Below are 26,755 nucleotides of genomic sequence, written 5' to 3' on the forward strand. Positions count from 1 at the left end.
TTCACAAGAAGTGAATGTCCCATTCTCCATACCATAGGATTCACTTAGGATTAGAAACAGGAGCCTCTTGATTTTCAAAAACAATAAAGTTTTCAAAATTTCAACATCACAGTCATTTCTTTGTTTTTAAATGATAATGATATGACCTTGTACATTTAAAAACATTTTTTGCATTAGTAAGTTCTAGTTATATCTCATTACTCTTAGAGATTCCGCTGTTTTTTTGTTGGTGATCCCCTATCTTAGTTTCAGATACTTACACAATTCCATTTATTTACAATAAAACATGTTACATAGGAATTTTAAGTTTAAAAACTTTTAAAAAATAATATTTGCTTTTCATCAGTCATCTGACCCTTTTGTGTTTTCATAATTCTAACTTGTTCTGTCACTTGACATTACTGCATTATATCTTCCAAAAGATTGGAATCCCGTGTTTGCTATTGCTGAAAGTCAGTCACTCACAACAACCAAATGTATATCCCAAACCTATTTCTTCAAACAGATACCTGAGAGAACAGACAAGGAAAAAGAAGGTAGGATCTGTAAATTGGAGGAGAAATAAGATATTCTTAAGCTAAAGTCCTATAGGATCAAACTTGTACTCTGACAAATCTGGTGGTAGATGATGGGATCTCTGAGCTGAAGTTTGAAAACCTGTCATAACTTGGGGAATTTTAGATAATTGGTCTAACAAGAGAAAGTAAGTCATGTGGTAACTGGGTTTGGGCAATACATTTCTGAGTCCATTTGCTTCTCAATAATATGAAATCTGCAAGAATGTGGCATTCTCCATCAGCACCCTGTGCATACCCTGATCAAACATTTACTTGCCAAACAAAATTTTAATGATTTATCCACGGACAAGTAATCTGAAGACATCTGCTCATCCCTACTTCCTAGCCCAAGCCGTTAATATATGTATGTTTAATGAAAAAAAATGAATATTTTCATCTGGCTGGATTCTAGAAGTTCGAATTTCATGGCTCTTCATGTTAAATCTACCCCTGGTGACTCAAGCATGAATCAGACCCCGAGATGAAACTCTTAAGGCCGGGGGAGAGGTTCCAGTAGGACCTCATGAGCTGCTGTTTTTGTCACATAAAGATAGTTAAGCACACACAGACACCCAGACAAATGCCCATAAATGGAAACGTGGAGAACAAGAAAGGTCTAGACTGCTTAGAGGGAAACAAGAAAAGGCCCTCAGTGCACGTTTTATAACTCTTGGAAGCTTTGCAGTACTATTACAGACCCAGCATCCCTTTGCATTTTCAGTGTGGAAATCACTTCTTCCTGCAAGGTCTTTTATAATCTCCTCACATGAGAGCCACCAGTGCACCCATCTGATTACCTGGCTGCTCAGCTTGGCTGCCTTCTTGGCCATTTCTATGTCTGGGCGACCGAGCATGCTTAAGCCGTGGCTGCCCTCCTTGCGGTGCTTTGCTCTGTACTCCACCTGAATTAGAAAACCAAAATGGGCAATAGGTGATGGTTGCCTGGCATGCCTTGGCAGTGGCTGTTGGGGACTGGGGACATTTTAATGACACCCTTACCTCACTGGCCTGTTTGGCTGCCTGTGTGGCCTTCTTGATGTCTGGTCGATCGGCCACTGTGGTGTAATGCAGGTTCTCTTTGGCATCTTTTCTGTAAGCGACCTTTATTGGGGAAGAAAATGTTTACTCAAGAGATATGCTTTTTTTTTTTTTTTTTTTTTTTTTTGAGATGGAATCTCACTCTGTTGCCCAGGCTTGAGTGCAGTGGTACAGTCTCAGCTCACTGCAGCCTCTGTCTCTCAGGTTCAAGTGATTCTTCTACATCAGCCTCCCGAGTAGCTGGGGACTACAGGTGCGCACCACCATGCCTGACTGATTTTTGTATTTTTAGTAGAGACGGGGTTTCACCATGTTGGCCAGGCTGGTCTCGAACTCCTGACCTCGTGATCTGCCTGTCTTGGGCTCCCAAAGTGCTGGGATTATAGGCGTGAGCCACTGCGCCCAGCTGAGATACGCCCTTTCTAAAAGTCCCCATTAAGCACAATCAGCTTTTTTTCCTTAAACCCAAACCAATTCTCACTACTAACTTTTTGAAACTACCACAGAGGAATTAGAATGACCACACACTGGAACAAGAGAATGCACCAATTTGGGTTCCACTGCTTCAAATGGGTCCCGGAGAATGTTGACAGGGAAAACTTACATCACTTTGCTTCTTGGCCACTTCCATAGCATGTTTCACCTCTGGTGGCTCCAGCATGATGGAGTAGTTGGATTTTCCTTTCTCCTTGACAAACTTCTTTTTGTAATTTGTCTAAATAGAGCCAGAATTATTCTATGAGCAGAGGAAGCTGGGAACAGAGTTGGTTTACTTGAAGAACTGTGAAATCTCCAGGAAAATCCCTGCTCCCCATTTTGGCATCAGTCTGGGACTTAGATAAGACCCATATTCTAGTTCTTCTCTGTCATTTGTGTTCTGCAACCCAACACTAGAACCACCTGGCAATCTTTAGAGAACCTGGGTACAGGCAAATTAAGCTCTTTTATTTACCATTTCTACCTTTTAAAAATATATGGGACCATATGGGACTCCTATAATACTGAGGTTACTACAGCATTATTGATAAAGATAGAGCAGGCAGAGATTACTAAGGCCCAAAGAGGTAGTTTTACCTTTCTAAAATTGGGTAGGAGTTTAATAATAGGAGAGGCCACTCTGAATCAGCAATGTTTCCTTCTGTTATTGATAGGTTAGTAACATCTGATATGCTACATTACACGTCCTATAGCAAAACCCACATTTGCCATAATTGCCAGAATTGGAAAGCCAATAAATATTGGGTCATTTTAAAAATCAGAGTTTAAGGTTCACATGTAGATACTGATAGAAAGAGTGAAGCTACATTAAGGAAGCCAAAGGCAGCTGACACTGTTTCACCAGACTCTACAGTCAAGTGGCATTGTTGCTGCCAAGAGAGCGGTGGTTGGTCACTCACATCACTGACGTGCTTGGTCACTTCCTTGACGTGAACAGTGTCCCGGGTCTCTGGTAGTGTTGTGTATGAGCCCTGTGCCAAGTGCTTCTTGACATGGTCCTTGTACTTGTTCTGGAGGAATCCATAGAGAGGTCGTTAAGGCATCTGCCTGGGGTGTTCTCCCAAGAGGGAGGCAGAACTCATGGGCAGCTGGGGGGTTACCTCAGACACCAGGTGGCTGACAGTCTTCGCCAGCAGGATCTGAGGCGTGTCAGGTACAGCATGGCAGGTTCCTCTTTCCTTGACATGTTTCTCTTTGTATTTCAGCTGCAGGGGCAGGAAAAAGGGCATTTCTTTAGCTCCACTGGATATCCTACATATTTTTATTACACCCCCAAACCACTAGAACAGCATCGTTGACAATACTAAACTCAATAAAAGATGTGATACTTGCAAATCTTGGGAAATATTCAAAAGGGTTTTTTTCCTTATCTCTAGCAAGTTGTGGTTTTAATAACAATCAAAATGGATCTCGTGATGAATCTTTATATAGTCAGAGTTACGTTCACAGCATTCTCAGATACGCCATTTGTCCCTCCCAGAAGCCCTGGGAGGCATTATTATTCCTTCTTTACAGAGGAGGAAACTGTAGTGAAGGGAAAATATGATCCCATAGAAAACAAATCATGGTGTTTCCATAAAGAGTCCAGCCAGGCCTTCAGGGTCCTAATTCCTGCTGTGTGAACTCTCTGCTGGTGCAGTATAAATCAAGGATCGTCACCTGGATTTAATGGCCCTTGCACTGCTGCTGCCCTGCTTGACTGCTGGTGCCCATCACAGGATAGGCCATAATTCAGGACCCATACCTGAGCCCTGATGGAAGCAGCTCTTCTCCATCCTTCCCTGGTGTCCCTGGGGACTGTACCATGGAAGATGGCCCTGAGTGAGATTAGGCATCATGGAAGGAACTAGATACTTACATCACTTTCTATTAAAGTATTCCTGAGGGCCAGCACCGTGTTTTTGTCATCAGTGACAGAAAGCTTGCAACCCTTGAGGAACTCCCGGTCCAGCTTATATTCAAACTGTTACAGAAGAAAGGCAGAAGAAAAGGGAAGGGTCACAGCACAGGAGGAAGCTGGGCATTTGATTAAACCCACAGGGAGTCCTCTTAAGGAGAGAACGAAGACTTGCTACCAGAATGAGGGAAGGGCTTCTTGGTCCCTCACTGCATTTTGGACTCCTCCTTTTCAGCCCAGCTGCCAGGACCAAGCCCCTCCATCCTCAGTCTTCCACCAGACTCTCCCCAGCCTCAGTCAGAACTCAGCCATTTGTGTCCAGGCCCAGCCAAAGGAGAATAGGCTCCATGGGCAGGTTTGGGTACTGAGCTCGCCTATCACTCCCCCAACCATCCTCTGCTCCTTCTTGGATCTCAAACGAGCAAGGGTTAACACCCATGACAGTGGTTATTATAAATAATTATTCATTGTATTTCTCAGGTGCAGTATGCAGTTACGATCATCTATGTCTGTCCCGTCTTACGTCACTCTGCTGCAGGGATGACTTGGCGGCCTGGAGGAAGTCCGGTCGGTCAGGGGTCCACTTCCAGTGGGCCTTGGTGGCCTCGTACTGTTTCTTATAGTCCAGCTGTTTTTAACAGAAGAAAGAAGTCACTTGATTCAGTAGGCTAAATTCATAAACACACACGGCACAGAGGGGCTCTTGCATTTTAAAACATCTCAAATCATGATTCCTAATGCAAGAGGGAACCCCAATTAAAATTTCTGTACAATTTATGCAGCTAGTCATCCACTCAGAGGTCATCTGTTGGGAGCTTGTGGTCCCGAAATAGAGGCTAAAATTTTTAAAGGCCTCCAGGTGAAAGGATTCTTTAGTCTCTCTAGCTCTGCCAGTCCAGCCCAATCATCTTCAGAATCGAGTACTTTTAATTTCTAACTAAATTCAGTTTTAATTTTTAACAAAAATTATCAAACACTAGGTATTTATTGTGTGCCAGGCACTTTTCTAAGTTCTTTACAAATTACAGAACTAATTAAATGAATTACAAAATTTTATAAAATTAATTCACCAAATCTTCATAACAACTGCATGAAATAGACAGCTGAAGAACCGGATGGAAAGGTTAAGTAAACTTTCCAAGGTGGGACTATTAGCAATTGGTGGAGCTGGAATTTAAACCCAGGCACTCTGGCCTCAGAGGTGCTTGCACGCTTCCTAGACTCTTCAGGGCTGGGAACTGGCTGCATTGGGCCAAATCTCAGCTACAGAAGTGTATGTAATTTAATTTGAGTGTCCATGGGAGGGGCCTGCACTATTAGGCACATTTCTTTCCTCATTCTCTCTTTTTAAAATTGAGGTATAATTTATACACAATATAATGCACATGCTTTTATGTATACTATTTGATAAGGTTTTTTTTCCCCTCATTTTATTTTGAAAAATTTCAAATATACAAAAAAGTTGCAAGAATATTACAGAGAATACCCATACAACCTGGATTTTGCAAGGTACATTTTACTGCATTTGCTTTATCTCACATCTATCCTTCTATCCCTCTACCCTCAATCCATCCTCATGATACCTACAAGCTCTTTGCCAGCTCCTACAGGCATTACAGTTTGCTAGCCCTCATAAATATATGTCCCCTCTGGCACTAATTGGGTTTTAATGGTTTCATTGTATAACCATTTAATATATTTTTAAGAAGTCAGTGCTCATCTAAATGCACAAAATTATTTCTGTAGTTGAGTCCTTAAGATGCTGCACCCAAGAACAGAGTCAATGCAGGGAACATCTGAGCAGGAAGAAGGTCTAGGCCAATGCCTGATGGCACCAAATGGCTCAATGTTTTTTCATCAGAAGAAGCAGATTGTAGAGTTTGAGGCAGGAGGAGAGCACAGGGGAAGAGAATGAAAACTGTTCAGGCATTTTCCAAAAATGCAACCTATGTTTCAGAATTAAATGTCCCATTTCTCAGCCACCCACTGCAAGAACTGAGTGGGTGCAGCATCCATGGCATGGGATGAGGCCTCTCTTGCCCTTCCCCATGCTCCTTTGTGAGGACCAATGCAGCATTTATATTTTAGCATCATTGTTCATGCTCCTGGGGCCTGACTCTTGCTTTGGAATCAATCACTAGAGCTCAACTGCCTGAAGAGATGTAAAAAGAGGCCATGTGTCCTACAGAAGCCGGCAAATCCCCCACCATGTTTGGGGAAGTTTCTGGAACTTACATTGGTGTTGACTTTGTAGGCGTCCTTGGCTGCTTTGATATGAACAGCATCTGGCTCAATGGTGCAGTTGGATTTATTTCTTTGGTATACTTCTTTGTATTTCAGCTGTGGGAGGAAACACAGTGACAAGATTAATTTTTTTTATAGCAGCATACTGAGCATCTTAAAAAACAAGAAATTAAATCCATGCATGACTATAGTACATAGTGCTCCTTAAGATGGAATTTTAAAAATCTGCTGAGGAGCAAGGATACAGCCATGCAAAGATGCACCTTCCTATCTCAAATCAGGGCACACTGACTGTGGTCATCAGTGTCGCCATATAATTTTTTTTTTTTTTTTTTTTTTTTAACGGAGTCTCTCTCTGTCGTCCAGGCTGGAGTACAATGGTGCGATCTCTGCAACCTCTGCCTCCCAGTTTCAAGCAATTCTCCTGCCTCAGCCTCCTGAGTAGCTAGGACCACAGGCATGTGCCACCTCGCCCAGCTAATTTTGTATTTTAGTAGAGATGGGGTTTCCCCATGTTGGCCAGGCTGGTCTTGAACTCCTGACCTCGGGTGATCCGCCCACCTCAGCCTTTCAAAGTGCTGGGATTACATGTGCAAGCCACCGTGCCCAGCCTGCCATATAATTCATGTTTCTGTGCTTGGGCTGAAAGGACTGGTTGGACAGCTATTCATTCAGGTTTTCCTTTCCCCAAATCAGTAAATCCTGCGTTCAGAACATCTTGATAACTGCTGATGGAAGAGAAGCCTTTCCCCACCAGCTCACCCAGACAGAATTAGTCTTGCTGTCCTTCTATGCTCCCGCAGTTCTAGCTATTATCATGCCATGTTATAATTTTTTTTTTAATCTGCCTATTCTTTCCATTAAAAAGAACTCCTTAAGGGCAAAGACTGTTTGTCATCCATCATCTCATTCCTAGTGTCAGGGACATAGACACTAAATATTTGATAAATGAATGAACTGATGGATACAGCAATCATTCTACCTTTTAAAAATGTATGGAACCATATATTGTCATTGCTAGAGACATACCTAGCAAGTTTTGGTATATGTGGGTTTGGATAGGAGGGAGAGGCATGGGGAAGGCGTAGCCTCTGCAGGCCCAACGGGCAGTTTTTCCATCCTGGGCCTGGGACTTACAGCTTCACCCACTTTTGCTCTTCTTAAATTTCAGGGCCCAGGGCCTCAATCTGGGCTTTCTCATTAATCGTTGGGGAAGGATCCTAGGTTTTAATGTGATTAAGGCCAAAGTAAACTGTTCCAAGGGAGCCGTAGTGGGGTTTACTAACGTGATCATAGGAATCAGAATTTTCCTGGCTTCACCATAGACCTTCTTTACCAGTTTACTAATCAGTATCTTTAGGAGAAAGTCATGGAAATTCATTTTTAAAAAATCAGTACCTCAGGATATGTTTAAGCCAAGTGGAGAGCCACCTGGGGAGAAGTCCAAGGCATGTGGAGAGGTCACATGAAGGAGTTCCTGTCTCATCTACACAATAGCCCAGCTCCCAGCCCACAGCCATCACCAATGGCCAGCCATGGGGGTGAGCCACCTGGATGTCCTGGCTTGACTGAGCCCCAGGTGTCTGCCAGCAACATGGGGAATAGGGCTACTCAACTGTGTCCAGTCAACTTACGGAATCATGAGCAAAAGAGATGACTGTTATTTTAAGCCACTAAGTTTTAGGGTGGTTGTTACACGGGAATAGATAACTGGGTTATCTATGTAATGTATCACTGTATGTAAACCAGGGTTTGTTACATCACATTAGAAGGAGGCCAAGATGAGAGGGACTGCTAAGCCATTCTAGTACTTACATCACTGACTTCATCTTTAACTTTGCGGACATGCAGCAACATGGGCGTGTCGTGGATTGTGGTGTAGCCTCTGGGTTTGGCCTTGTTGTATTCCAATTTATAAAGGATCTGAAAGAGATCAAAAAGCAGAAAGAATCATGTCATGGTTCTCAATGTATAATATCAAAATATAAATGCAAAGTGTTTTTCTGAGTGGTTATAAAGGAAAGAGAATTCTGTGAATTTGACAGGTACTTTCATGCTCTCTGCTAAGACCTCACTGTTTCCAGCTGGTATGTCTGCCAGTTTGGTCAAAACAATGCCTTTTTTTTGAGACAGAGTCTTACTCTGCCACCCAGGCTGGAGTGCAGTGGCGTGATCTTGGCTTATTGCAACCTCCATCTCCCGGGCTCAAGCAATTATCACGCCTCAGCCTCCTGAGTAGCTGGGACCACAGGCGTGCACCACCACATCTGGCTAATTTTTATATTTTTAGTGGAGATGGGGTTTGGCCATATTGGCCAGGCTGGTCTCAAACTCCTGGCCTCAAGTGATCCACCTGCCTCAGCTTCCCAGAGTGCTGGGATTACAGGCATGAGCCACCGTGCCTGGCCACAAAAATTCTTTAGTGGGGAGGAGAATCCTGTGCATAACAGGGCATCTCACACCACTGCCTCCCTCCCACTAAATGGCAGACCATCCCAGACTATCCCAGACTATCCCAGCACTATCCTCCCACTAAATGGAGAGTATCCCAGACTTTGTGACAATTTAAAATGCCCCTCAATGTCTGCAGATGCCCCCTGAGTTTGAGAAGGTATTCAGTGTTACTCGCACTTACATCGCTGATTTGTTTGTTGACTTTTGTAGTACGCAGGTGTTCTGGAGTATCCACAATTGAGGTAAATTTGTCCTTTGATTTTTCATAGTTTTTCCTGTATTTGATCTAAATTGTGGAAGAGAAGAGTTAGCTCTTGAAACACAGATTAGGAGATGGTATCTAGCTTTCTCTTTAATTCCTAACTGGAAATGTTTACTATAAATTTGTGTCTGATAGCAAAAGTGTAATGGAGTGAGCAGATAGTACTACTACTAATTTCCTTTTTTTTTTTTTTCTCCGAGTGGAGTCTCGCTCTGTCACCCAGGCTGGAGTGCAGTGGTGCGATCTCGGCTCGCTGCAACCTCTACCTCCCGGGTTCAAGCAATTCTCCTGCCTCAGCCTCCTAAGTTCCAATATGTTTTATACACATGTACTCGGAGGCCCCCAGAGGTTACAAGACTGACCCAAGGGCACATTTAGACCGAATCTCAGAACAGGACTAGAACCTGTTCTCTGGAGTCTGATAAATATTGTTTTACTCACAACATATTGTATTGAACATGTACAATCTCCAAAGGCATTTTTCCATATCAAAGATGAAACAGGGATGTAAAATAAAGAATAAGTATATATGGCTTGAAGTATTTATCATTTTAAAAAATTCATTTGTTTTTGCAATTTTCAAGTCATAATTATTTTCATGCACAGAAGCTGTTTTAAGCAGGACAGATACAGAGAGCACCATAAAATTTCATGCACAACTATTTGAGGATCATATAAGGACAAAGGAGGAAGTTCAGGCAAACAGGATATTTACAGGGATAGCTTAACCTCCTCATTTCACATATTGATTTCATGGTAAACTAAAATGACAAAACAAGTTGCTAATAGAAAAGCTCAATTAACTTTTTTTATGTCTGGGAAAAATGGTATTTTACTAACATTCTGGTAGTTACCAATTATCAGTTTATTGCTGCATCAAATTTACCTTTCAGCATGTGCTGGAAAGTGCATGCTTCAGTTGGCCTCCTAAAAAGGCATTATTATCAGAGACACTGTTAACCAGTGTGTGTGGGATCAGATGTGCTGGAAATAACCTAGCAATTCAGCATCAAAGTCAAGAGGCGCCATGAACATATACAATATTCATAGAGCTGCACGGTAATCCTTATCTCCCCGCAACAGTTGTAGTGATAATTGAACAAGGGACACATTAGATGAAAACATTAAATATTCAGACCTTTTACATGCTGTTTAATCTACTTACTATCTTCAATCTCTGAGGAATCTATTTCTTTGAGGCAAATACCGAAAAGTATAAATTAATGTCATACCAATTTGGAAATAACACTTGAAAGAATCAGGTAATTTTATTAAGAGTTCTGAAAGTGTCAAATGATGTACAGAGGACCACTGTCCCATCACCTTTGGCCACATTCAGAGGTCATTTACAAGGAATGAATATTTACGTAGCTTTACCATGTGAAGCCAGCATGGGCAGGGAGTGGGAGAGGAAATCAATGAAAGCATACAAGGGAATGCATCCAAGACTTCTAAACCTCCTTCTTCACATCCCATCAGACATTACCTGGCTCCACATATGTGAATTGTAGAGAGCAGTCAACATATCTGGACGCAGAATTTCATTACATCCATGTTGCAGAAACATCTTGGCACTAGATTTATATTTTCTCTGTCCATGCAAAGAGCAGTGAAGCACAAAAGAGACTTATGAAGACAGAAAAGAACACGGCTCTATATCCCAGTCACCTCTGAGTGAAGAGATGTAGGCATACACACTTTATGTACTCACATATGTGTGGGTGAAGACATCAAATATGTCATAATGCCAAGCAGAATGACTGCAATGCTTGTGGTCGACCATTCATAGTCCTTGTGAATAGGGTATGATACAGCTAGTTTCACTTATGTTACCACCAAAATAGCTTTATAGAAAAGACAACATGTTTGGAATAGAAAGATACATAGTAAGGAGTTATGTCTTCTTTCCTTCCATTAATTTTTGTTTTTTTGTTGTTGCTGTTGTTTGTTCACTTGTTTTTTTGCTTTTGCAACTCAATCTGCAATTTACAGTTGCAGTTTTCAAACAGGTTCTCTAGAAGAGTAAAGGATGGGAGGACCCAGCTTTTCCTTTCATCTTCACCACAGCACAAGTGAGAACACAGAGCATGGACTGGCGCACTCAAATAGCTGATAGGCTCTTTGGGTGGCTAGACAGATACTTTGAAACAGAACAGCCCAATATCATAGGCAGAACCTATGACATCCTTGCAGCAGACGGGACGACATCTCATGAGAAACCAGGAGCACAGTCCTGCCTGGGCCACCGGCCAGCCCCATCACAGTACCTGACTGATCTGGTCGCCTGCAGTCTTAGCCAGCAGATGTCTAGGCTCATCGACTACCAGGTGGTATTTATCTTTCCGCTGCTCATAATCAGCTCTGTATTTTTTCTGCTCAAACATCATAGCATATTATAGCAAGAGTACAACTTCAAGGCTACACAGAAATGTCTCAAGGTAAACACTGCAGAGGGCCAGAACATGTCATCTCTAGTGGCGGGCTCCCAACATACCCAAGTCAATAAAAACAGGGAAGCAAAGAGAGTCAAGTGAAGGAAGATTACCTGAAGAAGGCTGGAGTGTGGGATAGGTTACATTTATGACACTGAAATTAGAGTTCCTTGTGCCCATTTTCCATCTTTACATATGATGCCATTAGCAACATTAGGTTTTATGGCATTTAACAGTATATTTAAAATAGGGTACTGATAAGCTACAGGTTTACTATCTAAGGCTGTGAGAATCTCAAAGCATAACTGATGCTAAAACATCCATGGGAAATTTGTAATAGTCTTCTAATGCTATTAATGTATTGGATTATAAAGGAGACCTGGAGATTCTTCATGAAATAGAAAAACACAAACAAAATATATCAAGATTATATTCATAGGAAGCTACTGGCAGTAATTCTTCAGGGTTGTCCAGTCTGGAAATCTACTGAAAGTGAACAATCAAATGTAAAGACAACAAACAACAAAAAAGTCATACATTTAAGTAAATAGACCATTGGCTACATTTTCATTTTTAGATACATTGTACTAATTTTCTCATGTAATTTTTGAACTTATGGAAACCTGTGAAAAATCTGAAAATAGGAAATTAAATACAACTTTAACTACAAAGCCATCCCAATGTTATAAAACCATCCAAACTAAAAAAATTCACAGCTTGTTTATTTTAGCCATCTTGAGCTAAATTTAAATTATTGAAAAGATGGTTACAGGAAAGGCTGGATAAAATAGAAAGAAAAAATTGGGGTGCAAATGGATACTTCTGTGCACCAATATATGTGGGAGTAAAATGGCAATATCTTTGAAGCATGAATCACAACTATTCCTTTAGCATAGCTCTCCTAACCACTGACATTTTGGTGCCTTAGTAGAGGATACTAAATTAACCTTGAACTTCTGTGTCTCCCAAATCTACACAATATTCTATATAAGGGAGTTCCGCCGACAGTCAAGAAAATCCTTTACCTCCCTGGTATTGTCACCCGCGGGCTGTGCTGCCCTGCGTTTGTGCAGAGGTGCTGATGTTCGCAGGACTCTCCCACCACTGAACGGTCCCTTCACTTGTTCTTATTTGTAGTTTGCCAGAGCTTGCTGGATGGTGACATTATAGTCCTTTCCAAATCTTTAGTTAAAATGAAAACTTAGGATGGCTTTCCTGTCATTCTGTGTATTGGGCTTTAATTAAAAAAAAAAACTCTGAGACTTCCTTTACGGAATTGAATAGGCTTAATTGGAGCAGTTTATTCATACATACCTCATTCATCAATTGAGTTGCATACTTGAAATGCCTATTGATTGGACAGTCGGCAACATACTTGAAATCTGACTTCGTCCTTTCAAATACTTCTTTATACTTATACTAGAAAAAAACAGAACATAGTTACTTGACAGCAGGCTATGATTATCTTAAGAATGAGACATGCTGTTTATCATATCATATCATTGTGATAATTAATTCATATTCAGAGCTAACACATATTCGTCTGTTGGTTTGTTTTGAGACAGGGTTTCACTCTTTTGCCCAGGCTGGAGTGCAGGGCATAGTCATAGCTCATGGCAACTTTCGCCTCCCAGGCTCAATCGATGTTCCCACCTCAGCCTCCCAAGTAGGTGGGACTACAGGTGGTACACCACTACGCCTGGTTAATTTATGTATATTTTGTAGCAATGGGGTTTTGTCATGTTGCCCAGGCTGGTCTCGAACTCCTGGGCTCAGGCTATCCACCTGCCTTGGCTTCCCGAAGTGCTGGGATTACATGCGTGAGCCATAGAACCCAGCCAAGCTAACACATATTTACTGATTGTTTATTCTGCCTCCAAGGCAATGAAGGGTAGAACTGCCTAGATGTCTTGAAAACTGGCCCAAAAGTGGACACTAGAAAACGCTTCCATTGAATGGATGCTGAATAGACTTATTTTCCATATTGGGCAAAAATCTAAATATTATAATTATTATTTAACTTTGAAAGTATTTTCATGTGCACTTGAAGGTTTTTAGTACATTAATTTGAAGATAGTTTTCCAGCAATTAATCAGATAATCATAATCTTCTAAGAGCAGGTGTGGGGTATGACCCTGTTTTTAAACATGCCACCTGTTTTTAAACAGCTTCATGAATTAGAATGGGTTTCACCGTTCCACGGTGTTGTAACAAACAAAGAAGAATGTGCCCTAGAATGAATTTGGCCCACAACATCTTCTTAGACGTTTTATTTACTACTTGGCATTTTTCAGGAAAAAGTTTGCTGGATCATCTCGTACAGCTCAAATGCAAGTGAATTGAATTGCTTTATTTTGTAAATAGGAAAATGAGGCCATAAAAACTAGATGGTTTGCCTCATGTCATACATTATTTGTGGATTAAAATAACCCCACTTTATATTGGCTATCATATCAGCTTTAATAGGAGAAACTACCCAGAGACATATTAATAAGGAGAGAGTTCTAGAAGAATCATGAGGGGCTGAACTGAGATGACTTTTCATCAAATTCAAATAAATGCCTTCAGTCAATGAGGTTAATACCCAAGAGTTCCCTAGGAGTGAACAATTCAGCATGTACTCAAACTGTAAGGTCTAGAAGCCATGATACGGATGGAAACGTGAAGGACGATTTCCTCAGTGCTAATTCTCTCTGTGGGTACAGGTATGTGTCAAATGGATGTGGCCAATTCTCCTTGAATATATATACCTTGCTGTAGAGAGTCTTGTTCTTTTCAGCCAGAGTGAAATCAGGGGTATCATAGGCATAGCAACCAATGCCTTTAAGCCAAGTCAAGTCTTCCTTATATTTTACCTGGGAGAAGAACATCAAAGAGTTCTAAGAAGCCATCTCCAAACAGCAGTAAGTTAGTATCTATACAAGTGGAACAAACAGAAGCCCCACCCCTTGAGGTATATGAAATAATAAAGTATTAAAACAATTATTTAAAAGAAGTTTCCAGTAATACTGACCTCTGGTATATTGTTCTATAACATATGGAAGTTTTCCACTTTTAATACTAATTAAAGCAATTCAAATTTAACAGGCATGCTTTCCTAGAGAGTATATCATTAGCTTGGCAGCTATATTTTCATACACAGAGCTGAACCTTCTAAGTGAGCATTGTTATGTGTCTTAATTGCTTCATGAAGTTGTCACTTCAATGGATCAAAAATAGGCTCTTTCCTAGATGATATATATCACTTCCAGTACTGTAATATGGTATCATACATTTAGGAGAAAAATAGGTTTATAAATTTGAATATACATTTCCTTCTCCCAAGTTGAAATTCACTCACTTAGCAATTGAGTTTTATGATTTAAACATCCACACACAAAATCTAAAATCTAGCCAAGTGTTTCTTCAGTTTTTATGAAGTGTTTGATTTCAGAACTTAAATGGGAATATGAATTTATATGTGAAAACAGAAGATGTCAACACTCACATCACTGACTGCGTCAGTGACTGCTCGGTGGTGGAAATGCTCCGGACGATCAGGAATGGACCTCCAGATACCCAGCTGGCTCATGTAGTTCTCCTTGTATTTTATCTGTTATGAAAAACACAAAGACAGCTGTAAGTCTTACCCAAAGTTAATGTAAATATGGCTTCTTCTCTCTGGAGAACTTTAGAAGAGGGAGATTGCTAAAAAATATATGTATCTATATGGTGAGTTATAGAGCCCAACACAAGTAGAAATATTTAGGCACATACTTTACTGATGTCATCTGTGACTTTGCGATGATAGACAATGTCTAGGGCATCTTTCACTGTGTGGTATTTTCCTTTGGTCTTTTGAAATGTTTCTTTGTAGCGTAGCTAGAAAGAAAAAGCACATGAATTACAAAAAACTACCAAGTTAAATAACTGAGCTCTTTTACGCTTGAACTCTCTTGTCTTCTCTCTTTGGTTTTCCCACGAATACATTTAGGAAAAATTTAAAAGCTTTTTTCAGACCCTGGAAGAGAAAAAGAGCATTAGGGAAAACTGATGAAATCCAAAGCAACTATGGAATTTAACTGATCATAATGTATCAATCTTGGTTCATTGGTCATGGCAAATCTACGATGGTGATACAGGTGTTGGCAACAGGAGAATAGGGGTGTTCCCCTGGGTGTGGGGCATGTGAGAACTCTGTACTATCTTTGCCACTTTTTGGTTAATCTAAGACTTCTTAAAATAAAAAGTTTTTTAAAATGTAAAACATAAACCAAAAGCTCATTTGAGAGGGAGAAAAAAAAACCCAAACATAATATTGTTGAGTCCAAGATATGCTAATGTACCTGGAAAAGGGAAAAAGGTCTAGCTTCTAACTCCTGGTATTAAAATGCCTTCTCCACTAAGCAGTCTTAAAACTTTATTTCATTATAATCTTTATCTTTGTGATATTTCTAGAGAAAACAGCTCTGATTCTAAACTGAGAACATCATAGAAGATTCATCTAATCTACACAAGATGGGTGCTTCTCTGCACAACCTATTTTCAACGTCAAACAGTTCTTTTCTTTTTGGGTAGCTGAGCAAACACACAATGAAAGGTGTCTTTTCTTTGACTTTGTAATTTTGTTTTTTAGATGGATCATAAGATTGCTTAAATCTACTTGTGGGGCTAGCCACGGTTAATACACTGAATTAAATGCCAGATACTACCCTTGTTACATTAGACTATTGTAAAGATCAGAGTTATCAGAATTTCTACTGATAAAGCCCTAGGGATGGCACTGTCCAGTGGGGCATGATGAATCCCAGGGCCAATTTCCATGTGTGGTCACTGCTGTAAGATATTAATTCAGCTTGGTTCAAATAAATATTCAACAGTAACTTTGAAGTGATAATGATGGAGGATGTCACAAGAAAACTAAAAATATCCTAGAAGGTAGATTTGGAGGGGAGTATATGATTTTTTCCCAGTATGTATGTATGTATATGTGTGTGTGTGTATACACATATATATGCACACACACATACATATATATATACATTTTTTTTTTTTTTGAGACGGAGTCTTGGTCTGTCACCCAGGCTGGAGTGCAGTGGCGCAATCTCGACTCACTGCAAGCTCTGCCTCCTGGGTTCACGCCATTCTCCTACCTCAGCCTCCTGAGTAGCTGGGACTACAGGCGCCCACCACCATGCCTGGCTAGTTTTTTGTATTTTTAGTAGAGACGGGGTTTCACCGCGTTAGCCAGGATGGTCTCGATCTCCTGACCTCGTGATCCGCCCACCTTGGCCTCCCAAAGTGCTTGGATTACAGACGTGAGCCACCGTGCCCGGCCCCACCTTATATTTTAAGCACTAACTGGCATTGCCTTTTTTCTAACTAGTAGGCTCTTCTCTGCTCCAAATAAAAATTCCTAACAACATTATGGAACTGAGATATTGTTCACATTTGCTGTACCTTCTCTTTTCTGCTTAGGGCGTACTGCAATTACCTTAAGATGCCTTGAAATCCTAGACATATGTTGCTAAGTTGAGGGGGTTATGAAGTTGGCTTGATTTTTGGCTTAGTTTAAGTCCCAACATGTCTAGTCCTCTGGGGTGTGGCTCTGGTAATGGGTACAGTGAATTCCTGGTTGGGCCCTGAGACACAAAACCTGTAAGGACTGGCTATTTACCTTCGAGTCACTATTTCACATCTTCATTAACTGATTATTACCATTAAAAGGCAGCCTTGGGGCCGGGCGCGGTGGCTCAAGCCTGTAATCCCAGCACTTTGGGAGGCCGAGATGGGCGGATCACGAGGTCAGGAGATCGAGACCATCCTGGCGAACACGGTGAAACCCCGTCTCTACTAAAAAAATACAAAAAACTAGCCGGGCGAGGTGGCGGGCGCCTGTAGTCCCAGCTACACAGGAGGCTGAGGCAGGAGAATGGCGTAAACCCGGGAGGCGGAGCTTGCAGTGAGCCGAGATCCGGCCACTGCGCTCCAGCCCCGGCGACAGAGCGAGACTCCGTCTCCAAAAAAAAAAAAAAAAAAAAGGCAGCCTTGCCCTCAATTGTGTGATATAGAAAATGAACATCTGTCCTCCCTAATTTTAACCACTGTGTCATGCATCATTCACATGATCTATATGCAATTAAGAGAAGAAAGGGAACAAACATTTTCTGAGTGTCAACTAGGAGCCCAGCAGCATGCTAGACACATATACATTATCTTGTTTGGTTTTACTTAATTATCACAATTTTCATTGTCATTCCACATATATGAAAAGAGACTCAGAAAAATTAGACAAATGATATAGAGTCATACAGCAGGCAAGTAATAGCATCAGGATTTGAATCCATGTCTGGCTGACTCCAAGACTATAATTTTATGGATAAGTAAATTAACTGTCAAGTATCCCCAGAAAATGCTACTGAAGAATTACAAGAAAGGGTCATATTTTTACTCAGGAGAGAATTGAGAAGAATAGGCTTCTGGTATCTCCCAGCTATTTTGCCTGACTGGTATTCTTTGGGCCATTTTTTTTTCCTCCTTAAAAAAAAGTGTGTTTTTTTTCCTGGGCCATGACTTAGAACTATGGATACGGCTGAAATATGTTATGTTTCTTAGGTACTTCAACCTCAGCTCTCCCTATCACAGCAGAAGAAAAAAGGAAAGGATGCATACATCGCTGGCATTCCAGTAAGCTCTCTTTGCTCTGATGAGGATTGGCGTATCTGGAACTGGAGTGTACTTGTCCTTCATCTTTTCATATTGAATCTTGTACTTTTTCTGAGAAATAAATACAGAAGAGAGAGACAAGTTTAAATGTCTTCCCAATTTCCAACCAAGCCACAGGTCTTGTGGAGGGGCACAATGTGTCACACACTTTAAGAGAATAGCTCTGCCTTTTGTGTTTTGATGATGCTGAGCACCATTTATAGTAATGAACTCTCTGATCAGATGTAGCAGGGGAAGGTATTTAACAAAGTATTTTTCCTTTTACCCAGTGCCTCAGTGCTGAATTCCTATCTTACCTCGCTGACCATGTCCTTCACATCTTTAGCATGCTTCAAGGCTGTGGTCTGGTTTCCAGCGTGATGATGGGGTCTCTCTTTGGTGGCAAGTTCAACATACAGATACTGAATAAGAGAAGAAAGTGAGGTGTCATAGAGATAAAGCATTTAGTATTTAGCATTCAGTCCACTTCATTCATTTCTAACCATTCAGCGGGAAGGTGGTATCTGCTTACTGTCCTGATGTTTGTTTGCTTGTTTTTTTGTTATATGTGCTTCCGTTCATTTGTTTCTCTCTGTCTCATATTTGAAAACACATATACATACTCCAGTTATCTAATATGCCTACTGCTGAGTATGATCCAAGCAAAGCCATGTGATAAAGAATGCTAACAGAAGAGTGAGAGGATTCTGATAGACCCCTCAACATATTTTCCCCTCATTTTTGCTTGAATGCATGAAATATAGCTTCATTTGTCTGTGGATAACAGAAAGATCCTACAGAATGATCAAGCAATTATTTTCATTAGTTTGGGTCCACAGACTTCACAAGTTTTATAACACTTAGGAAAGAAGATATGGCATCCCTTACCTGAGTAAAACACAACCATAATGATCATGGCCCCAAAGAGAACTGCTTCTTCAAGTGCAGTGTTAGTGGGCATGAGGTTGCAGCAAGGACAACCAAGTGTGTGAGTCTGCCACTGGCCAGGTGAGGCCAGGCACATATAATCACCCGCTGTGATGCCTGAGTGGCAGGTTTATGAACCTCTGAGCTTACCTGACTCTGAAGCTTCTGCCCTCGCTTGGCTCTTAAAAGATCAGGAGTATCAGGAACTGAAGTAAAGATTGACTTCTGCTTCTTGCCTGCAGCTCTGTAGACCAGCTAGACATAAACCAAGTCATCACCATCATTTCTGTTTCATGGGCATGTTATGTTCTCTGCAGATGCCTTCACTGCTTTTACATAGAAAAGGTAGGAGCCCTCCCACTGCAATGATTACAGTTTCTTCCCAATAAACCAACCTTCTATTTACCTCCTGCACCCTCCTTTTCTCTTTTCCCCTGTGTCAAAACAAGAGACATTCTCTAGCCTGTCCAAAATTCAAGCCTCCTGCTGTGTTCTTGGTCCCACTTGCAGTTGTCCCTTCTAGTACACTATTTCAGCAATTGTCCCCTTCTCCTCTGTATCTTCCATCCTTCTTGTTTTCCCAACCCTGTCTTCACCTGCAAACAGACTCAAGACCTCCTGTCATTAATTAAGCCTTTTCCAGCCTCTAGCCAATGGCCTTCATTCTTCTTTTCTCAGCCAAGTTGCCTGTGTTTCTTCTTTGCCTCTCTTTTGATTAATTTCTCAAGACCATAGTTTGGCTCCCACCTACTCACACCAATGAAGTCACACTCATTGAGACTACCAAGAACTTCATGATTGCCACGAACACTTCTCTGTAGCAACTGAAGCTGCTCAGTGTTTCATTCCTGAAAACCCTTTTCTCTGGCTTCCATTCCACCATTCTTCCCTAGGTGGCCTCCTGTCTTTTAGGCTTCCTCATCAGCCTCCCTCTGTGGTTCTGCTCTCATGCAAAGGCTGCTGTTAGCTGGGGTGAAGGATTGGCCCCTTTCACCCAAGACATTCTCCTGGGGTGATCTCATCTGTACCTGTGATCTCAAACATCACTTTGAGATTGATGACTTCCAAATCTACATATCCGGTGTCTTTCCTGAGCTCCAGACCCAAGTTTTCTGCAACTTTCTGAATTTGGGTGATTTACCATGTTCAATGTATAATTCTTTATATTGCCTCTATCTCTATCTCAAATTACTTCTCCTATTTTCTCTATTTTGCTGAATGACTCGTTGATATCCCAGTTACTCAGGCCAGAAACTGCAGGGAGTCATCCTAGGCTCCTCCCTTATTCCTACATCAAAATGGTCATGAATCCTGGGCCCCTCACTTTGTGATATTTTGAAATCTGATTCTTTGCCAACACCACTGCTCCAGTTCAGCCTTCCATCTTATTTTCTACATGTCGAAACCACCTGCTCAGCTCCTCTATTGGACCACTCCACGTGATTCACCCATCTTTCAAAAGTCTGAGACACATATTTTTTTAATGCTCAAATCTATTCTTCATAGAAATAATTCTTCAATGATTTTTCACAAGGTCCAAGGGCATTTACATAACACCTACGAGTCTTTATAACCTGGCTTCAACCCATATTTCTGTAATAGCTTCATTTCCCAGTGTCCTGCCACACCCCCCATGTGCTATGTAAACTACTCCCAGTCACAAGAACTCAGTGTGGCTGCTTTCACAGACTGTCCTTCCTGCCTTGAATGTTCTTCTCCCTCTTATTTGCCTGGAAAACTCCAAGAGTCCATGCTGTCTTGACTATTCCTATATAAGACCATTTATCACACTGATGCCTGTTTCTTCTCCAAGACTAGGGCACAGCAGTTCAATGGTACGATCCTTTCATCAACTAGAGCTCAGACAAAGGGCCTAAAAAATAATAGTTCCCTAATAAATGTTGAAGGAATTTAAATAATGAGGCAAATGAGAAAGAACAAATGGGAACCCCATAAATTCTAATCATGGATATAAATACCAGTTGAACAGATAAAATGTAAGAAATACACATACACACACACACACGTCGATTTCTTTAAATCCGAATTATATACCACTGCAAGTTAAAACAAAGTGTAACTCGTGTGTTTGGGGCTGTTTTTCTCATGTTACTATTGAGAGGAAAGAGATAAACTAAATGAAAACTTAATGTTTCTTACAAGCTAAATTTTGAGTAAAGTAAATCAACAACTCATAGAATTTTATGGTTAAAATGAGCTCAAATCATCATTTAGTCCAATTCTTCAGTTTAGGAAATTAGGGTGCTAAAGTTGTGAATTACATAAGGTCATATAGCTAACTGGAAGTAAATCTGGGACTAAAACCCAATTCTCCCAAGCCATTTTTTCTTATTTTTAAATTTTATTTATGTATTTATTTTTAGAGACAGTGTCTCACTATATTGCCCAGGCTGGCCTCAAACTCCTGCACTGCAGTGATCCTCTGGTCTCAGCCTCCCAGGTAGCTAGGACAATAGGTATGTACCACTGTGCATGGCCTCTATGCCATTTCTAGAATTATACATTTCTCTGTGTATTATATTTCCCCTGTACTTAGGTATGCATCGCTTATGCTTCTTGGGACAACATGCCTGCTTCCTAGTACTATAAATGTGTATATGTCAAGAATCTACACAATTGAAAGACAACTCAAAAATCAGTAACTTCTTTTGGCCATCACACTTTTTACTAACTCAATGTTTTCTAAACTTTCCTGGTATTAACCCCCACCACGGTTCTTATTAAAAACAGATTCGTAGGCTCTCTCCCAACCCTTCTGAATTCAGGGGAGTGGCTTGGATCAGTATTTTATCAAGTCTGGGTCATTCTTATGGAGAGGCAAATGTGGTGCAAACTGCTCTACTGAAAAATATCCATTCTTCTTTCTCAGTGCTGATGCGCAATTTGCACAAAATCCCCCTGGGAATTGAGAAGAGGAGAAACTAAAGTTTTAGATAATTCTGAACCCAGAAAGCCAAAAAAAGTAAAGGTATTTCAGAGTTATCTTTACTCTGAAGCACTGTAAGTTACCATTTTATTATGATTATGATTATAAATCATAATCATAATCATATAGGAGAGATGTGGTGCAGTGGTTTTCAACACAGGTTGCATATTATTAAACAGAATCTCTGTAGAGCATCTAAAAGTATACAGATGCCCAGACACAGAGAATCAGAGTCTGCTGTGGAACTAGGGGTCAGGGCCCTCTCTGGGTGGTTTTTAAATATTTTACAGGTGATTCTCATACTGAGCCAGAGTGGAAAAGCACAACTTTACTTGGATAAAAATAACATAAGCATTCCAGTCTGAGTGCGAGCACTGGCTGAAATAACACAGTGAAGCTTTTAGGAAAGCAAATGGGCTCAATGTTGCATTTGCAAAAGCTGAAGAGTTAGTCATCCTCTGTCTCTGGCTCACTGAGTATAGGAAGCTGCATATCCCCTCCACTGAGGGTGACATTTGGTATTTCAGGGCATCGCTAAGAGCATAAGATTCCTAATCAGCAGCCATCAGAGCTACTGAGAAGGATGAAATGGCCTGGAAGCCAATGCTCAGCTGGGTGAAGCCACAATACAGAATGGTGAATGCACAAACTGTTGAATGGAGCTACAATACCAGAGTGACAGTAGAATGAGAATGGTCAACTGACCTATAAGAAGAGCAACCATTTACACTTGTGAAATGCCCTTTGGCAAACATGCACATCTGTTATGGCCAGGGCACTATGGGACACACATAAATAACATGGGGTCTAATCATCAAGGAACCAACACTCTAGGTGAAAGAATCAGATCTATTCACAAATAACTGCAATATATCAGGAGCCTCAATGCCAACTGAACATGAAACTAAGTAGTCTGTTTTTTACTGAGTGGGCAGCAGAGCAGGGAGCCATTGAAGGCTTCTCCAATGGCACTGCCATGTTCAGGGCTCCTGATAGCAGGAATTAAAGAAAATTTTGAAATAAGTTAAGTTTAGAGACAACAAAAATAATAAGTAAGAAGGCCTTTCTAGGCCAGGCGTGGTGGTTCATGCCTGTAATTCCAGCACTTTAGAAGGCCAAGGCGGGTGGATCACCTGAGGCCGGGAGTCCGAGACCATCCTGGCCAACATGAAGAAACCCCATCTCTACTAAAAGCACAAAATTAGTCAGGCGTGGTGGTGCATGCCTGTAATCCCAGCTACTCTGGAAACTGAGGCAGGAGAACTGCATGAACCTAGGAGACGGAGGTTGCAGTGAGCTGAGATCACGCCATTGCACTTCAGCCTGGGCAACGAAAGCGAAACTCCATCTCAAAAACAAGAAAAGAAAAAAGAAGGTCTTTCTAATCTATAAAATCATGCAAAAACCCTCATCAGCCCTAGACATAGGAAGAGCAAGTATGAATATGCTTATCTTACCAAAAGGGGGCAAAATAAGTAAACTGAGGTAAAGTGCAGTTGGTTGACTTGCTTGACATAGTAGTCATTCCACAGTGAAGAGGGGAAATATTTTACCTGCCACAGTTGCCTGAACAGCAGTCACTAGAGGAACTAAGAACCTTGTGGAGTAATTCAGTTTGTACTGGTCAATTTGGTTGACTTTAGTGACAAGTAAAGGGTCCTTACCTCACTCAGATGTGTCTTCAGTTCTTGCACTTTTCTGTATTCTGGAGTGTCAAGCACCACTTTGTATTTGTCTCGCATCTTCCTTGCCTTATCAGTGTACAGGTAATTAGACTTAAAAAAAAAAAAAAAGAGAAATACAAGTTGATTAATCACTTCTGGGATTCATGTCATGTTGTCTTTCAAATGGCTGGCATGTGTAAGCTGAGCAGGGCTTTCATGTGTCCTGGATGTCTTCCCAGGCAGAAGCAAAAACAATTGTCATTTAAGGAAGCTCAGCACCTTCCACAGGAGGCACAGATCACATTAAGCAGGTGATAACCGGCTCAAGTGAGTTAATGGTAAATTTCCCCTTAGAAGTAGCTGCAGGCTAAGATCCCTTCTGCCTAGCCCTGGAGGCTGGTGATGGGGGCATCCAGCTGTGCAGGGGTAATTATGCGTTGCGATGATGTGCACTCACCCAGAGCTTCCGCAGGTGCCGGGAGCGGACCATGTCAGGAGTGTCATACAGGAAGCAGCCAAATCCCTTCAGGACCTGCAAGTCCTCTTTGTATTTAATCTGAGAGGCAAACACAGAAATACAGCTGGTCATAAGCAAATGTAAATCAGGAAACACAAAAGAAGGAGTAGCAACACTTCTTCATTACTGTATCTTTCGTTTTGGTTCATCTACTTTTTTTTTTTTTTGAGATAGAGTTTCATTCTTGTTGCACAGGCTGGAATGCAATGCCAAGATCTTGGCTCACTGCAACCTCCACCTCCCAGGTTCAAGCAATTCTCTTGCCTCAGCCTCCCTAGTAGCTGGGATTACAGATGTACATCATCATGCCCGGCTAATTTTTGTATTTGCAGTAGAGACGGGGTTTCACCATGTTGGCCAGGCTGGTCTTGAACTCCTGACCTCAGGTGATCTGCCCACCTCAACCTCCCAAAGTGCTGGGATTACGGGCATGAGCCACCATGCCTGGCTGGTTCATCTACCTTGTACTCTTAGTTTACTTGCACCCAAATAAGTCATGGGTTTTTTCATTTAAGTCTCTAGCCCTGAGGTGAGGAGAGAACACTGCTATTATTTTATTACTGTAATATTGATTGGAGAAAAGAACAGATTGAATGGATTGATCTTTTAGGAGGAGAGAACATACAAGGAGAATGAAAAAAGTGGCAGCAAGAAGTTGCTAACGGGGTCAGAGTAGGGATGAGTGAGAGGAAAATACTCAACATGACCTGGGACGGAGGCCACATAGGGAGTTAGGGAGTGAGGAGTTGGAATGATTCCGTGTTGAATGTAGAATGGTGGTCACTGAGTGATCAAGAGTAATGGCAATTCTGTCTTCCCCAAGTGGTCCTCTTATTACTGTTTCCATAGCTGGAGAATCGTGGCATCCTCCTCCCACATTGTCTTACCTCCAACTTGTACTCTTTGTTTAGAAGTGTTTATCAGAAAACGCTGTTCCAAGACCACTGGTTGTTTTAACTGCTGAAAGCAAGCCTGCCTCTTGTTAAGACTACTCCAGAAAGACCCCTACAAGATGCTTACATCACTGGTAATGTCTCCTACGTAGCGGCAATGGATCACTTGGGGTGTGTATGGCAGAGAGATCATGTGGCCCTGCATCTTGAAGAAGTCTGATTTGTAGATCAACTAAAGAAAAAAAATACCCAAAAACACATGCATTAGAGACCGAATGATTGACATTCATCCCTGTCTCTACTCCCTGTCTTTCCTAAGAAAATACCCACCTCACTGACAGCCTCTTGTGTCTTCTTGACTTGGCGGATCTCAGGGGTATCGGGAGTTGTATGGATCTTGTCTTTCAGTTTGTGGTACAATTCCCGATACAGTCTCTACATTGGAGGAAATATCATTACAGGTATTTAGTAAGGGATGACGAGAGCATCTACTGACTAATCAAGAATAAAATATTTTAATAAGGAAGAGGGGAGGAAATATCAAGGATATAGAAAATGATTGAGATTAGGAAAAAAGGAGAAAATGAGAGTTATTTCATTTCGGTGAAGAATTCTGAGCACAAAGCCTTCCACTTTCTATCAGACGGCTGCATAGTAGGATCAGATATGCAAACCAATAGTTGGTGTAGAAAACCAGGATCATGAGTCAGACTAAAATGCAACCTTATTAAAGATTTTTGAATATAAATGTCAAAAGAAGAAATTATTTCTTTAGAAAAGTTTTGCATCATAATCTATGGAGCCGAGTCTCTCCAAGGCATTACCAGATACAAAAAAACCACTGCCAAGAAATATCAGTATCAAAATGTGACAATAAGGAGCTTTTTCGTTTTTGCTGGTATGTAGGTTTACAACTGAAATACAGTTCATTCTTAATGCATTTCAAACAAAGCCATGGCTATTAAAACTCAGTATGTCTCTTGGAGAATCAGCATTCAGGTACCTCGCTGGTAACATTGTTGACTCTCCGGACGTGCACAAATGGAACATCTTTGGGACCAAGTGTATACCCATATGCCTTGGTGTGTTCATAGGCTTCTTTGTACTTGAACTGCAAAAGCAAAGTTGGAATGAGATCAGTGATGGGTAAACAAGAAGCGACATTACATTTCTGCAAATAGAAAAGAGATGTCATCTTTATTTGAAAAATTGCTCTTTTTAAGGATTAAGTATGAGGAAAAGTCATTGACAAAATTTCAATATTAATCCAAGCCTTGAAAATTATGTCTTGTAAAATAAAACCAGGCCCAGAAAAGAATAAAATTCGACCTCGCCTAGGTGAAATCTGTTTGTAGGGAGGTGTGCAAAATGCCAAAGAAAATCTATATTTTTAGCCCCAATGTGGCTAGAAAATTAGAAAATACAATTAGGTGTTAGATTATTAAATCTATCATATCTATATATATATATAGATATACACACATACACACACACACATATATATAATATACTTCCAAAGATGTTATATCTTCTGCAGTGAAACATAGCAGAAGGAAGACAATACTATCACCACACCTCAGTAGTGTGTGTGTGAAGTTGCATTTCCAGTAAATGGCTTGGGATAATTCAGGGTGCATCTGTGCAAATTCAGCAGAAGTAGAGGCATCATGACAGCCATGGGCCCTTAGCCAAGGCTCCCACGAACATCCTGTTCTAACCCACAGGGCTACCAAGGCACTGC

General features: G+C 41.0%; 1 protein-coding gene across 50 annotated transcripts in view; it reads right to left on the minus strand.

Moving 5' to 3' along the window:
• The window catches only part of NEB (nebulin), a 225,846-nt gene that overhangs the window by 37,981 nt on the left and 161,110 nt on the right, over window positions 1-26,755 (minus strand). For 34 of the 50 annotated variants that reach the window (XM_077956983.1, XM_077956987.1, XM_077956978.1 and 31 more), the window contains exons 115-137: window positions 26,018-26,125; window positions 25,345-25,449; window positions 25,142-25,246; window positions 24,062-24,160; window positions 23,605-23,715; window positions 19,144-19,248; window positions 18,384-18,488; window positions 18,034-18,138; window positions 15,139-15,243; window positions 14,870-14,974; window positions 14,133-14,237; window positions 12,697-12,801; window positions 11,218-11,322; window positions 8,870-8,974; window positions 8,050-8,157; window positions 6,226-6,330; window positions 4,514-4,618; window positions 3,952-4,056; window positions 3,194-3,298; window positions 2,993-3,103; window positions 2,200-2,310; window positions 1,557-1,658; window positions 1,355-1,459 (exon numbers count right to left, since the gene is read on the minus strand). In XM_077956983.1, the coding sequence (XP_077813109.1) occupies window positions 1,355-1,459; window positions 1,557-1,658; window positions 2,200-2,310; window positions 2,993-3,103; window positions 3,194-3,298; window positions 3,952-4,056; window positions 4,514-4,618; window positions 6,226-6,330; window positions 8,050-8,157; window positions 8,870-8,974; window positions 11,218-11,322; window positions 12,697-12,801; window positions 14,133-14,237; window positions 14,870-14,974; window positions 15,139-15,243; window positions 18,034-18,138; window positions 18,384-18,488; window positions 19,144-19,248; window positions 23,605-23,715; window positions 24,062-24,160; window positions 25,142-25,246; window positions 25,345-25,449; window positions 26,018-26,125 (2,430 nt within the window). Of the gene's footprint in view, window positions 1-1,354; window positions 1,460-1,556; window positions 1,659-2,199; window positions 2,311-2,992; window positions 3,104-3,193; window positions 3,299-3,951; window positions 4,057-4,513; window positions 4,619-6,225; window positions 6,331-8,049; window positions 8,158-8,869; window positions 8,975-10,436; window positions 10,542-11,217; window positions 11,323-12,696; window positions 12,802-14,132; window positions 14,238-14,869; window positions 14,975-15,138; window positions 15,244-18,033; window positions 18,139-18,383; window positions 18,489-19,143; window positions 19,249-23,604; window positions 23,716-24,061; window positions 24,161-25,141; window positions 25,247-25,344; window positions 25,450-26,017; window positions 26,126-26,755 lie in introns of all 50 variants that reach the window. The other 16 variants (XM_077956975.1, XM_077956985.1, XM_077956984.1 and 13 more) reach the window with 2 other exon arrangements.

Source organism: Macaca mulatta, chromosome 12, assembly GCF_049350105.2.
Source record: "Macaca mulatta isolate MMU2019108-1 chromosome 12, T2T-MMU8v2.0, whole genome shotgun sequence".
Classification (NCBI taxonomy): domain Eukaryota; kingdom Metazoa; phylum Chordata; class Mammalia; order Primates; family Cercopithecidae; genus Macaca; species Macaca mulatta.